The sequence below is a fragment of the Alexandromys fortis genome, unplaced genomic scaffold (genome assembly GCF_014885135.2).
Source record: "Alexandromys fortis isolate MF-2015 unplaced genomic scaffold, M_Fortis_MF-2015_v1.1 scaffold_42, whole genome shotgun sequence".
NCBI classification, from domain to species: domain Eukaryota; kingdom Metazoa; phylum Chordata; class Mammalia; order Rodentia; family Cricetidae; genus Alexandromys; species Alexandromys fortis.
In genome coordinates, this window is record NW_026067934.1 from 231979 (window position 1) to 246642 (window position 14664).

The window sequence follows — 14664 nt, forward strand, 5'->3', positions numbered from 1 at the left end:
TCTGGACTGCTGATTGCCAGGGGGACCACCTGGGGCTTCGCTCCAAGAAGCTCTAACCCCAATCCTTCAGCAGGCAAAAGCCAGCGCAGAGGCATTTTGTCACTACACGGCAGTCACTGCTGTGGACGTGGCAGATTCAAGGTATGAAGACAGGGTCAGATTCTAAAATAGTGCACTTATGGACCATTGAGTTTAATTAGTGCAGCCCTTATTTACATGGGCAAGGGGTTCTATACAGGAATACGGCAAACATAACAAGGCCACACTCCAAAAGAAAAATGACTCTCCCTCCCCAAGAAGCCACCAACTAAAACTAGCTTTTCAGTTAAGAATGGGGCTTTGGAAGCCTCTCCCAAGTCCATTGCTGGGCTTTTTCACTGGCACGATCCCTTGTGTGGGTAACCACAGTGACTGCTAATTCATGTGTGCAACAGCCATGTCAGGTCCAGAGCGCAGCATTTGATAAAACTGCTCCCTGTGCCCCAGCGCTTACATTTTCACTTCAGTTTTTCCACAATATTTCCTGAGTCTTGGGAATAGAGGGTTGATGTAATGTCCCATCTATGGTTGAGCACACACAGTTATTTTCATAATTTAAACAGTAATGCTTCTCTGTCTTAACTACCGTGGCTACAGTAAGAAGCCCCTTTGACCCAGGCTGGGAGAAGCAAGCCCAGACATTCAGAAGGCCGTGAGTGTGTCAACATCAGCACTTAGAAACACAACATCAGGGACTTGTCCCTTAGGACCTTTGACATTCCCAGCCATGGCTTTAACCATGCTAAATTATCAGACGTGACTTCCGTCTTCTGCCGCAGGCCTGAAATGTCACTGGCAAAGCTCCTTAGCTCCATAAACATCTTTTCCAGTAGGCCCATCTTGTCTGGCATATCAGTATTGTAGCATCCAGGTATCAGCTCAGGATAAAATCTTTGGTGCCTCTTCTCCCCCAGCAGCTTTCCTAGTACCACTCAGCAGCACTCTGAAAGATAGCTACCCAGGGATTTCCTGGTCAGCTCATGATTGGTTTCCCCGTATCCAGCAACCAAGGTGTGTGGTGTCTTCAACAGTAGAATTTTATCATCTAGTTATGGTTGGTAATCCAAAGCAACGACAATAGCCTATATTGTTTGGGGTGCTACGGAAGCTTCTCTGACCAATAACTCATATGGTGGTGACCTGTGCCTGACCCTGACATTTTTATTTAGTTCCTGTGGCTTTTAGGGAGCAGCATTGTTCACTAATGGGTGGTACTTTTACTTGCTTAGCTCTTTGTGGGTTTGTGGCCAGCCTGGTCTATAGGCAGAGCTCCAGGCTAACAAGGGCTACCTCGTAAGGCTCTGTTCCCCACCCCCTCCAAGAAAAATGTATTTTAAAGTTTACAAGCTAGTGCTGTTTTATAACACTACTGCACACATCTTTAGTGGTTAACTCAGTTCTTAACCCTCCTTTCCCTATGTTCCATCCTCGTCCCTTCTTAAACCTTTAGCTTTCAATATTTTCTTACTGATCATTCATATGACATATGTTCTAATATCCCCTCTCATTATGTGTATTGTAGTATATGTATGTTCACTAAATATATGTATATATTATATTTAACTTTATATTAAATATAGCATTATATTTAATATATGTATACATCTATTTAACTTGGATTGTAAGATCATAAGTGCCCAAATAACTTTTTCATGTATGTTTTATTTTTTTAAGCCTTATTCTGGCTCCTCTTTTGCCATCTCTGTCATTCCCACAGCTGCCTGAGCCCTTCAGTCCCCAGTATTCCACTCTCTACTTTCGTTTTATCTGTGTTCTACACCTCCGTGCTTCCTCCCTGCCAATAGCCTGGTTTTGCTTTCTTCTCCACATGCACTTGGTGTTAGAAACACACAAAAACCAAAGATTTGAATCTAGGAACCTCATATGAGAAAACACTTGCAGTAGTTTTTTGTTTGTTTTGGTTTTTTTTTTTTAGCCTAGTCGAACTCACTCAGTATAATTTTTTCAGTTCTGTCCATTTACATAAAATTTTCATGGCTTCATTTTCTCTACAGCTGAATAATAGTCTGTTGTGTAGATAACACCATATTTTCATTATACGTTCTTAAGTCGAAGGGTATCTAGGTTGATTCTTTTTCCTGCCTGTTGTGAATTGCTCAGCCATGAACATGGATGTGCAAGTGTATTTCTATAATAAGGTACAAAGTGCTGTGGGTGGGCATATGCCCAGGAGTGGTATAGGCGGGCAATATGATAAATCCATTTCAAGTTTTGAAATTTTTTATATTTATTTGCATGGGTATTTTTCCTACGTGTATCTCTGTATATTGCATGTATGTACGTGTTCATAAAGAGCATGAGGTGTCAGAGCCCCTGGAACTGGAGTTAGACAGTTGTGAGGTGAATGCTGAGAATACAGCCTGGGGGTTCTGCAAGTGCTGCCTGGGCTCTCAGCTGCTCAACAGTCTTTTCAGCCCTATTTCTCTGTCTTTAGAAACCTCCAGGCTGATGAGCACAGTGTGTGCACTAGTTTACATTTTTACCAACAGGACAAGCGCTCCCTTTTACCTACATCCAGGCCAGCGCTTGTTGTCATTTTTATTCCTCGCGATAGCCATTTTGACTGGAGTGAGGTGGCCTCTGACTGTAGCTGTAAAATGCAGACAAATGAAACTAGATCCTTATCTTTCACTTTGCACAAAACTCAACCCCAAATAGATTAGGACCTTAACAACTTAATATCCAGAAATTTCTCGATGAAAATTTTGTAAGTGCGGTTCAGATGACAAGCACAGGTAAGGAATGTCTAGATAGGACTTCAAGTAAAACAAATGGGATTTCATGACACTGAAAATCTTTTGTACAACAAAGAGTCAATTACATGAAGAGGCAGGCAGCCCACAGAATGGGAGAAAATCAGCTATACATCTAAAAGGGATTAGTGTCTGTAATACAAAGCGATTCAAATCAACATAAAAAGAATCAAGGCATCAAACATCCTAATTAAAAAGTGGACTGTAGGGCTGGAAAGATGGCTTAGCCATTATGAGCACTGACTGTTCTTCCAAATCACCCCAGTTCAATTCCCAGCACCCACATGGCAGCTCACAACTGTCTATAGCTCCAGTCCCAGGGCATCCAGCACCCTCACACAGACATACATGCAGGCAAACCACCAAGGCAAATTAAAAAAGTGGACTGTGGAACTGAATAGAACATTCTCATGAGAAGAAATAGAAATGTCTTAAAAATACAAAGTGTTCAACATTCTCAGCCATTAGGAGATGCAGATGAAAGTGGTGGGTGTGGCCTCATCCACTGGAGTATGATTAGCCTACCAGTAGCCACGAAGAAATACTGACTCTCCATCTCCCTTGTGTGCCCCTCCCAAATCCATGCTGGAACTTAACTAACATAACCTCAAGTATTGTGGGAATTTCATACTTTGAAGCATCCATGATAAAGAGATTGCTTTGGTGTGTGAGTGTGACACTGAGTTCCTAAGAATATACCTTGCTGCTTTAAGGACCAACCTTTAGCAGATCAGGAACTGAGAGAAATCCATGGAGTTGGCAAACTAATCACTCGACTTTTCTATCTTAGGGAGTAAAACTTAATTCTCTAGGGCTGACGAGGTGGGGCTAAACTTAACTTTCTAAGGCCAATGCAGAGGGAAACACACACACACACACTTTTAGAGAGTCTCCCTATCATTTTCTTTTCTTTTTTTCTTACATCTATCCCGGTGTATCCCTTCTGTCTCTCTTGGCAGTTCACACTAACCATTTCCCTATGTTTTTTAGGAGCCAGTGACCTTTGAGGATGTGGCTGTGAACTTCAGTCCAGGAGAGTGGGCTTTCTTGAATTCTAGTCAAAAGCAGCTCTACAGAGATGTGATGACAGAAACCTTTATGAACCTGATCTCCATAGGTAAAAACAAGATGCTATGATTTTCTTACCCGTTCAGTGAGAGAGCAGCTTTTCTTGCTTATTTGTGTAGTTCCATGAACTGAAATATTGAAAGGGAACGTGATGGTCTTTGTAGCATACCAAGTCATACTGTACCACAGTAAACGGTAGACTTTAATAAGTGTTTTCTAGTGTTGGATAAGTTATAATGATTTCTTTTGATTTACTTCCAGGGAAAACAGAAGAACACATTGAAGAGGAGTGTGCAAATGTCAGAAGTCTCCGGTAATTCACACTCAAAAGGGGGAAATTTACATCAAGTATTTGTAATTTATTTTAGGGAAGATGAAAACCAAACCAATGATCCAACTACATCTAAATGTAAAATGTTTCTATGACAATGTTTTCTAAAACCTGTGTTAGTTTGTCCATCCAGAGTTGTTGGGAATTCCATCTCTGTACTCTAGTAATCTTTCCTAAATGTGTTACAACACCAGGCAGTGTAAGACATTCTCCAGTGATTTGAGCTATACAATCTCCTCTTCATGCACAAAAGTATTTAATCTATTTTTATCAGGTTGACTTTAGGACTTGGATATATGCTTCTATATTAAGTACAGTGAATTTCAGTTTTAAATTGGGATCTAGCTTCAATAAATCTCATGAAGACGACTCAGGTATTTCAAATTTCATCGTGCTTGCTTCACACCTTTCCATGGGTAATTTTCCCCATTGTTAACTGGTGGAGACATTCCCAAAACTTATTCCCTGGTAATTTCATACATGTGTGCAAATGTATCTAATCATAGATATGTCCTTTTCCTTTCTCGCCAACTCCTCCAGCATCCTTCCTCACATCCTCTTCTAGTAATTACATGGTTTCTTTGTAGAAGTTTTTTTTTTTTTTTAAATAATCCTTGGAGTCCCATTGGTATTACCAGTATAGCAGTGGGTACAGGGTATTCCAGTGGAGCATGAGGAACCCACAAGGGTCTACACTCTTGAAGAAAAATTCTTTATACAAATAAAGTCCACATTTAGTATTGTCCCTTAAGTCAGGCCCTTTCCATGTGAACCTCAAAGTTGCTGTCATTCTGCTGCTGCCTCCTAAATACTCTGGTAATGGGAGTTAACGGGACTGAGTCACAGCATCCAGCCTCCCGGGCTTCTCTTGGCTAATCTTAAAGTGTTATGCTCTTTTGTTTCCTTTTTCTTTTTGCAGAACTCAGGTAATTGAGAGAGACTGTAAATATGGACATGGTTGTCAGTGTGGAGAGGCCCACCACCCGATTCCAGAATATGTTGATAATGCGCACACGCCTTCTGCAACAGCAGTACGTGAACGCAGTGTGTGTGCAAGAGGCACCATTGGTCGTTTACCCTCAGATGTGCATCTCACAAGTGAAGCTGGAAAGAAGCCATTTGAGAATGAGGGATATGTGGAACTAGCTTTCCAACATGAGAAACGCTATGCAGGTTTCACCTCTTCTGAATACTTTCAGGTACTCAAAAGTCCCAGGCAGACAGTTCATAAAAAGAAACAATCTAATGAAGCATTTAGGATTCACACTTCTGACAAAAATGATGAGCAAATTGACGGTGATGGTACATGTTACGAACACAATCAGTTTGATAAAGCCGCCAGGAAATACACTTACTTTCGAATATATGAAAGATTGCACACTGGAGTGAGACCATTTATGTGTGCGCAGTGTGGCGAGACCTTTGCTAATTTCAATCAGCTTGTCTACCACGAAAAAATTCATACTGGGAAGGAATGTTATGTGTGTAGTCAGTGTGGAAAGGCATTTAGACACTACTCGTACCTTCAGAAACATGAAAGAATCCACAGTGGAGATGCACCCTATGTGTGTAAGCAGTGTGGCAAAGCATTCATCCGTTCATCACATCTTCTTGTCCATGAAAGAACTCACACTGGAGAGAAACCTTATGCCTGTAAGCATTGTGGAAAAGCCTTCAGCCATCACAGCGCCTGTTATAGACATGAAATAATTCACACTGAAGAGAAACCCTATGTTTGCAAGCAATGTGGAAAAGCCTTTACCTGTTCTACGTCCCTTCGCAACCATGAAAGAATTCACACTGGAGAAAAACCTTATGCGTGTAAGCAGTGTGGCAAATCCTTCATCCAGCGTGATGCTTGTTACAATCATGAAAGAACTCACACTGGAGAAAAGCCCTATGTTTGTAAGCAGTGTGGGAAGGCATTTACATGGTCTACATGCCTCCGCAACCATGAAAGAACTCACACTGGAGAGAAACCTTACACATGTAAGCATTGTGGGAAAGCCTTCACCCATTCCAGTACCCGTTACAGTCATGAGAGAATTCATACTGGAGAAAAACCATATGTATGTAAAAAGTGTGGGAAGGCATTCATTCATTCCAGTCATCTTATCAGCCATGAAAAGATCCACACTGGGGAGAAACCTTATGCATGTAAGCATTGTGGGAAAGCTTTCATTCAACGTAAGGCCTGCTACAATCATGAACGAACTCATACTGGAGAAAAGCCTTATGTATGTAAACACTGTAAAAAAGCATTTAGGTGTTCCACATACCTTCGCAACCATGAAAGAACTCACACTGGAGAGAAACCTTACGTATGTAAGCATTGTGGAAAAGCCTTTACACATCAGAGTGCCCGTTACCGTCACGAACGAATTCACACTGGAGAGAAACCATATGTATGTAAAAAATGTGGGAAAGCCTTCAGTGATTGCAGCTATCTTGTGAAACATGAAAGAATTCATTGGCGAGAAACCTTACACATTCAAAAATAAGAGAAGCTTTTGTGTCTTCCACATCCCTTTATATGCATGGAAGCCAACAGAAAAGAACTGGAATTTTACAGCAATGTATCTGGTGACCTTGCCTGTGGATAACTTACTTATGTTGTGAGGTATGAAAGAAGAGTGTGAACAACTCACAAGAAGGCTCAGTGGGTAAAGGTGCTTATTTCTAAGTCAGGTAATCTGAGTTCCATCCCAGGGTCCCTTATAGTGGAAATAGAGAATTCCCAAATGTTTACCTCTGAGTTCCATGTACACACTTGGACTCACACACAAACTGAATATTTATTTTTAAAAACAGTGGAGATTAACTAACTGAAAGCTGCAAAAGTGTAGCTGTATTCCCAATATGCAAATATATAGGATAAAATCCTATTGCACTGGGCATGTAGGTCATGCCTTTTATTCTAGCACTTGGTGAAGGAGGGATGGTAGAGGTTAGAGAACTATAATGGATATAGTGGGTTTGAGTACCACCTGGGAAGTTTAAGAAGAACCAGTTATAAGCAAGTGGAATTTTCTTTACAAAAAGAAAAGATGGTTCCACTGTTAAAAGCACATACTGCTCTCCCCGAGGACCTGAGTTTTTCAGCATCCACACAGTGTGGCTCACAGCCAGCTCTAATTCCACATCTGAGATGTGATGGCCCTCTTCTGGCCTCTGCAAGTACAGAACACATGTGATACACGTACTTAGAAATAAAAACACATCTTTAAGTAATTATGTGTATAAAGCAAATAGAAAGTTGTGGATTTCTTCAAATAAGAAAATTTATGAAATGTTATGTAGTTCAATCTTATAAGAATAATAAATGTGGAGACTGAACAACTTCATTTGTACAAAATATTTCTGGAAATAACTGGAGTACAGTAAAATTATGAGCATTTTTGTCATTGTTCAAGTCTTATATGTAACCTTTTACATTGTTTTTTTTATAGTTTTGAAATAAGATTTCATAAACAATGTCATAATTTTGCCTGCCTGTATTGCCTACTGTTTGGAATGTTGAAGCTACCAAGAGACTGTCCCTAACAATAGCAATCATATAAAAAAAAATTGTGTTGAGGTAGTGTAAGTTTGGTTAACTAATTTCATTTAAATGGTATTGTTTAAATGAAATGAGGTAAAACTTTCTCAACTTTACTGTAGAGCTGTTGGATTCATTGAACTGAGATGCATTCTTACTAGAACAGTAGACTGTTTGTTGGTAATTATGGTTCATTTGAAAGTAAAAATATATGCTTCTTAAAAGTATTTTCTCATATATCATATTTTTAAAAAGTATTATTAATTCCTTTGCAGTTTCCTTACATTTCTGTGAAAATGGAAATTTTCTGGTGTTTACATAGATTTTTATATGTTGTACTTTTCAATGTATGTGTTGTTCCAGTAATAGTGCTTTCTTTCTTTCTTGTTTGTAGACAGGCTCTCACTATGACTGGTCTAGAACTCACATAGTTCCTGCCTTTGCCACCAAAGAGTTGGAATTAAAGCTTGCACCACCACACCTGGCTCAAATTATATTTTTGTATATGTGTTTTACCCTTATTTATTTGCTTCTTTGGTTGGGTTTGAGGGGATATTTTTGTTTTTTGAGAAAGGGCCTCATACTGTACCTATGACTGTGCTGTTGCTATTTAGACCAGTCTGACATCAAACATAGATTCACTGGCTTCTGACTTCCAATGGCTGGGATTAAAAGCATGAACCAGTACACTTGGCTGTGTGTTTATATGTTTAAGCTCACCTGCATACGGGTGCCTGTGGAGGCTACAATCATCAGATCCTTGAAGCTGGAGTTATAGCATGTTGTCAAACAGCTGTGATGGTGCTGGGAACTAAACTCGTGTTCTCTGAACCAGCGAGGAATCTTTAACTGATGAACCATCTCTCTAGCCCTTCCTTGCTCTTAATTTTTTCTGATGGTTTTATTTACCTATATAATTAATTTTAGTCCTTTTCTCTTCCACATTCCCTTTTCATCTCTGTCCTTCTATTTCTGGGATCCTTAACAAACCCCCCTCTTAGTCCCATATTCTGTGTGAGCCCCACTAAGGCTAATTTGAGTTTCTTGCTCAAACGTGGATTAGAGATCATCTACGGAAGGGCAGGTTGTTGAGCCTAAACCACTGCAAAGATGGCTGTTCCTCTACAACCATGAATTACCAATAGTCCCCTACTGGATATGTACGGGTTCGTGTTTCCTTCTCCTATCCATGGAGAAATGTTCACAGGGCCAATCTGGTGTGGATCTAGTGCAGATAACTATAGGTGCAGTGAGTTCTTAACACGCACGCACACACACACACACACACACACACCATTCTTTTAGACAGTATCTGTTATGTAGCGCTGACTGTTCTGGAAGTGGCTGTGTAAACCAGGCTGGCGTCTAACTCAGTTCTACCTAACTCTCTCCTGTGCTGGGCCTAAAGTCGTATTACACTATGCCCAGCAAGTTTTTACCTGTTTTTGCTGCATTCACTCCTTCCCATCCTTCGTCTTTGTTCCACCTCCACTTCTGCACTGTTACCTGAACCCTGGAGGGAGTAATATCTCTGATCCATTTAGGAATCAACACTCTACCATTACTTAGTCATGGTACTTGATCAGGCATGGGATTCTTTGCCATTACCTCCTACAGTAGGGAGCATTAGGGAGCATCTTTGATGAAGGATGTGTACAACATTAATCTCTGGGTGTAAGTGCTTACAAGATGGCTTAACAAAGTGACCATGTTATCCACATAGTAAGAAGTCCCCTTACTCCAGGACCTGTGACTCCACCAGCCATAGACTTTAAAACTGGATTTGAAGAACCAGGCATACATCTCTCGTCACCAAATGAAACTTCTAGTACAGGGACATATCCAATTAAGTTGTTGACCAAAGGGATCATATGAAAATCCCCAGAGTTTTGCAAAGACAAAGACTGCTCCCTGCAAACTGACAGCAAGGTTCCATTGCTGAAAACAACACCCACACAACTCATAAAATGTGGAGAAATTGAGCTGTTGCCTACACAGAACCCTCACCCCCATCCCATCTTCTAGTGTCTTTGGTATGGGAAGTTATTCTGCAGGCTACTTGAAGAGAAACATATACACCAACCCAGCCACAAACCCCATCATCTACAATTTGTCCTGCCTGCAAAATATACTAGGGCAATGGTGACACAAAGCTCATGGAAATAAGCAATCTATGACTGATTTGACTTAAGCCCCACTCCTCAAGACAGAACCCATTGACACCCACGGAACCAAACTGGATAGCCAAGAACACAGGACTAGATAGCCCAAGAGCTAGGGTAAAATCAAATACTACTAGTCTAAAAAGGAAAAAAAAGGGGGGGATCAATAGTAATGGTATTTTGCTATACTCATAGATCAGTTCCTAATTCAGTCATTATCAGAAAAGCTTCTTCCTGCAGCAGATGGGAACAAGGATGGAGGCCCACAGCCAGACTACATGGAAAGAGTCTAAATGAGATGTCTCCATCGAATCTCTCCCCTCCCTCAGAGCCCCGTAGAATAGGATAAGACCCAGAGAGGATGAAGAGATGCATGAGAACAAGGCCCTCTGAATCAAAAATCTATGTAAGAAACTTTATTATTAGAAAATCCAAGTGTTCGTATAAATGTTAGGAAATTGCCAATGAAGAATAATAAGAAAAACATAATTTGCCACACAAGGATAACTGGAAACACAATTTACAAGCGGCCTATTTTCAATGTCAAATGAACCACATTAAAAAAACTACATATAAATTAAATCCACTGGACTCTTACAAATGTACTTGAATTTCATGAATCAAACACAACTTCAGATTAAAATGGAAAAGGGTATTACCTCGCTTGATTTTTTTTTTTTTAAAAATGCCCATTAAAATCAAACTGATCATGACTTGGTGGCACAGACCTTTAATAACATCTCTTGGGAGACAAAATGAGACCTTTTATTTCAATACAAAACTTGATTTATCAAACTAAAAGACATCAACACATATAGGCATACTGTTGCTATTGTTGCTCAACACAGTATTCTAATAGCCTTGGTTTTTCCAAGCAGAAGAGACAACAGGCAAAACCATTTTCCACAAATTCCACAAAATCACACTTTCGAAAGAAAACATTTCTTCAGAGTGTTCCTTACTTTTACAACAGAAGAAAATTTCCTTTCACCTTATTTGAGACAACACACAGCTTATATTTTTAATGCTGAATTTTTTCATTTGGTTGGAAGGGGTTCCTAACTCTTCCAGGTTGTGTTCAAATTCCCTGTATTCGATGTTGGAATTCTCTCGCCTCTACTTCCCTAGTGAGTAAAAGAGATGCACCAGGGCCAGCAAGACTGTTCACGGGCTAAGGTACTTGCTCTGAACTAGGACAACCCGAGTTCCTCCCAGGACCGACCTACATAGTGGAAAGAGCAGGACAGACGCCTGAAGCTGTGCACTGACATGTGCACTCGGCATGTGTTCACTAATGCACGCACACCTACAAAAATGTAATCCTCATAAACTGTAGTTCATATAAAATAAAATTTTCAAGGAAATATGTGCCTTCGCACATTTGATGAAACAGGTCACATTCCAGATGTCTAAATTTGTACATTTTCAGTCTCCTATTACAGCTCTTTCCAGCTTTTTTAATTATTACTCTTATAGAGCTGGAAAGATGGCTCAGTAGTTCAGGGTACAGATGCGGCTGGATTTCCAGCACTCACACTGGGAAGCTCACAACCACCTGTTGCTCCAGCTTCAGGGGATCTGACACTTCTGGCCTCTACATGCACCAACCCTCACATGCACAAACCCACACACCTACATGTCATTAAGAATAAAAGCTGGGTGGTGGCACATGGTTTTAATCCCAGCAGTTGGGTGGCAAAAGCAGGAGGATCTCTGTGAGTCCGAGGCCAGTCTGGTCTACAAAGAGAGTTCCAAGACAGCCAGGTCTGTTACACAGAGAAATCCCATCTCAAAAAGACGAAAAAATAAGGAAAAACTGTGAAAATGTATTTTAAAGCCAGGTTGTGGTGGTGTAGGACTTTGATCCCAGTACTCAGGAGGCTGAGGCAGATGAATCTCTGAGTTCTATAGAGCAAGTTCCAGGACAGACAGAGTTTCACAGAGAAACCCTGTCTTGAAAAAAAAAAAAATTTTTTTTTAAAAAAAGCATTTTAAAATATCTCATTTATTTATATATGTGTGGGAGATTGTGCATGCAAACGATGGCACATGTGTGCAAGTCAGAGGAAAATCTTGGGGACTCAGTTCTCTCTCCTCACACAGGTTCTGAGGATCCCACTCTATCAGGCTTGCTAGCAAGCGCTTTTACCCTGAGCCATCTCACTGGCCCTCTACACTATCTTTATGAAAAAGATCCCACAACAACAGCAAGTTGGTCAAAGACAATTCCACATGATGTACACAGATTTAGGCTCTACCCACTGGGTTTCTTTTCCACGTGAGCTCTTTCATGTTTGTGAAGGCATGTGGAAACCCTAAATGCTTTCCCACAATAATTACATACATAAGGTTTTTCTCCAGTATGAATTCTTTCATGATCACGAAGGGATGTGGAAATCCTGAAGGCTTTCCCACATTCCTTACATACATATGGTTTCTCTCCAGTGTGAATTCTTTCATGATTATAACAAGCGTCGCGCTGGATGAAGGCTTTCCCACAATGCTTGCAAACATAGGGCTTCTCTCCAGTGTGAATTCTCTCATGGTTGTGAAGATGGCTCCCACGAAGAAATGCTTTTCCACAATGTTTGCAAACATAGGGTTTCTCTCCGGTGTGAATTCTCTCATGAATGTAACGAGCACTGGAATGGGTGAAGGCTTTTCCACAGTGCTTACATATATAAGGTTTCTCACCAGTGTGAATTCTTTCGTGCCTCCGAAAAGATGTCGAACATGAAAACGCTTTCCCACACTGTGTGCAAACGTAGGGTTTCTCTCTGGTGTGAATCCTTTCATGACTGTACCAGCCACTGTAATGGGTGAACGCTTTTCCACAATGCTCGCAAGTGTAAGGTTTTTCTCCACTGTGAATTCTTTCATGGATGAGAAGGTCATAGGAACGAATGAAGGCTTTCCCACACTGCTTACATACATACGGCCTCTCCCCACTATGAATCCTTTCGTGGTTCTGGAGGGATGAGGAATATCTGAATGCTTTCCCACACTGCTTACACGTATAACACTTCTCTTCGGGGTGAATTAGTTCATGTTTAATAAGGTGACTGGAATTAACCAAGGTTTCGTCATACTGCGCGCACACAAATGGTTTATCTCCAATGGTGATTCTTTTATATATTTGACCATAACTGTACCTCCAGAAGGCTCTCTCCACTTGCTTCCATTCATGGAGTTTATCTCCAGTGTGAATTCTCTCACAACACGGGTCGAAATTGAGACTCCTACAGACTTCATTAGACTGCATATTTTGATTGGCTGTCTCTCTAGGAGGACTCTGATTTGCCTGAAAGAACTCAGAATAAGTTAAATCTTTCCAACATTTCTCACGTGTAAAAGCTCTCTCCACTTGTTCCTGAGACCCATATGGTTTCTCTGTAATTTCGCATCTGAGGTGCACACGTGAGGGCGAATGAACAATGATGTTTCCGGCAAGCACACCATTTTCAGACATCGTCATGGTGGGAGGCGTGGCTCTTTGAACAACAGGCTCTGGAATCTGCTGCTGGGTTTCTCCACACTGACTGCCATCTCCACAGTCACAGTTTCTCTCAACCACCGGAGTTCTGCAAAAAAGGAGAAAAAGCACCACTACACTCTTAGCCAGAGGCTGGACGCTGGGCCACTGTACAGTATTCTGCAGGCAGCAGCAGGACAGCAAGTAAGTCCATCTGGGCCATATACAATACCCTGGGAGAAAGGGAATGACACTGCTGATTCTGCTTCTCTAAGAATCTGTAACTAGAAAGGGACTGAACAGTCAGTTTGCGGTCCTGAAGACAGCATACAAACAAAAAAAGGTCTTAAATACTACTGCTTCTTTTTTTAAAAAATATTTATTTATTTATTATGTATACAATATTCTGTCTATCTATATGTCTTCAGGCCAGAAGAGGGCACCAGACCCCATTACAGATGGTTGTGAGCCGCCATGTGGTTGCTGGGAATTGAACTCAGGACCTTTGGAAGAGCAGGCAATGCTCTTAACCTCTGAGCCATCTCTCCAGCCCCCTACTGCTTCTTTTTCATAAATACTGTGTACACCACAGCTAACAAAGTTAAATATTTTTAATGAGAAATGATCTGCATCATACATTATGGGTTTTGGAAGAGCTGAACATCCTATATGTGATTTACTGATAATAGGTTTCAGTCTAAACCTGAAACTCATTTTACTTCACATTCCTTATATTCAAAGTTGAAAGGTAACTTAATAAAATACACAAATAATTTCTCTAGGAAGGACAATTTGGGGGACAAGTCTTACATAGGTTAATGTTGCACATTTTGGCAATGTTCATACACTAAAGAGTTAGAATCTTCTAATTCTGAATGTTCTAACTCAATGCACTTGTAGAGAAAATTTGAGATCAAATCAATTGCACCAAGATGTACCAGATCATTTGCTTGTTTTTAGATTTCCTATCACTTGCAGATATTTTATTTGATACAAATTCCTCTCTCTTTGAGTGTATATTACCTCACATGTTTCCTGAAATTTTGGTAGTTGTCTTCAATGTTTTCTTTTTCCTTTGTTTTACCTAAAAAGCAAACACAAAGAAATTATTATGACTGAATTCAATATCATACAAAAACTTACTCAACTCTACATTTTGTTATGTGCAATATGACCTGGAATGCTACATTTTCCATGAAGTTCCCTTCCAATATTTCAATTCATGTGTCCATACAGGTGAGCAAGAAACAGCTGTTCTCTAATTGTATGAGTAAAGAAAT

The 14664-nt window shown here is 40.4% G+C and overlaps 1 protein-coding gene and 1 pseudogene across 2 annotated transcripts in view; one reads left to right on the forward strand and one right to left on the reverse strand.

Annotated features, from left to right (window-relative positions):
- LOC126504152 (zinc finger protein 883-like) overlaps positions 1–8437 on the forward strand; it is a 16177-nt pseudogene extending 7740 nt beyond the window's left edge.
- Positions 8438–10313: 1876 nt separating this feature from the next.
- LOC126504156 (zinc finger protein 709-like) overlaps positions 10314–14664 on the reverse strand; it is a 13863-nt gene continuing 9512 nt past the window's right edge. For both annotated transcript variants that reach the window (XM_050146205.1, XM_050146206.1), the window contains exons 3-4: positions 14408–14468; positions 10314–13493 (exon numbers count right to left, since the gene is read on the reverse strand). In XM_050146205.1, coding sequence (XP_050002162.1) covers positions 12167–13493; positions 14408–14468 — 1388 coding nt within the window. In that variant the 3' untranslated portion in view covers positions 10314–12166. The remainder of the gene's footprint in view (positions 13494–14407; positions 14469–14664) is intronic.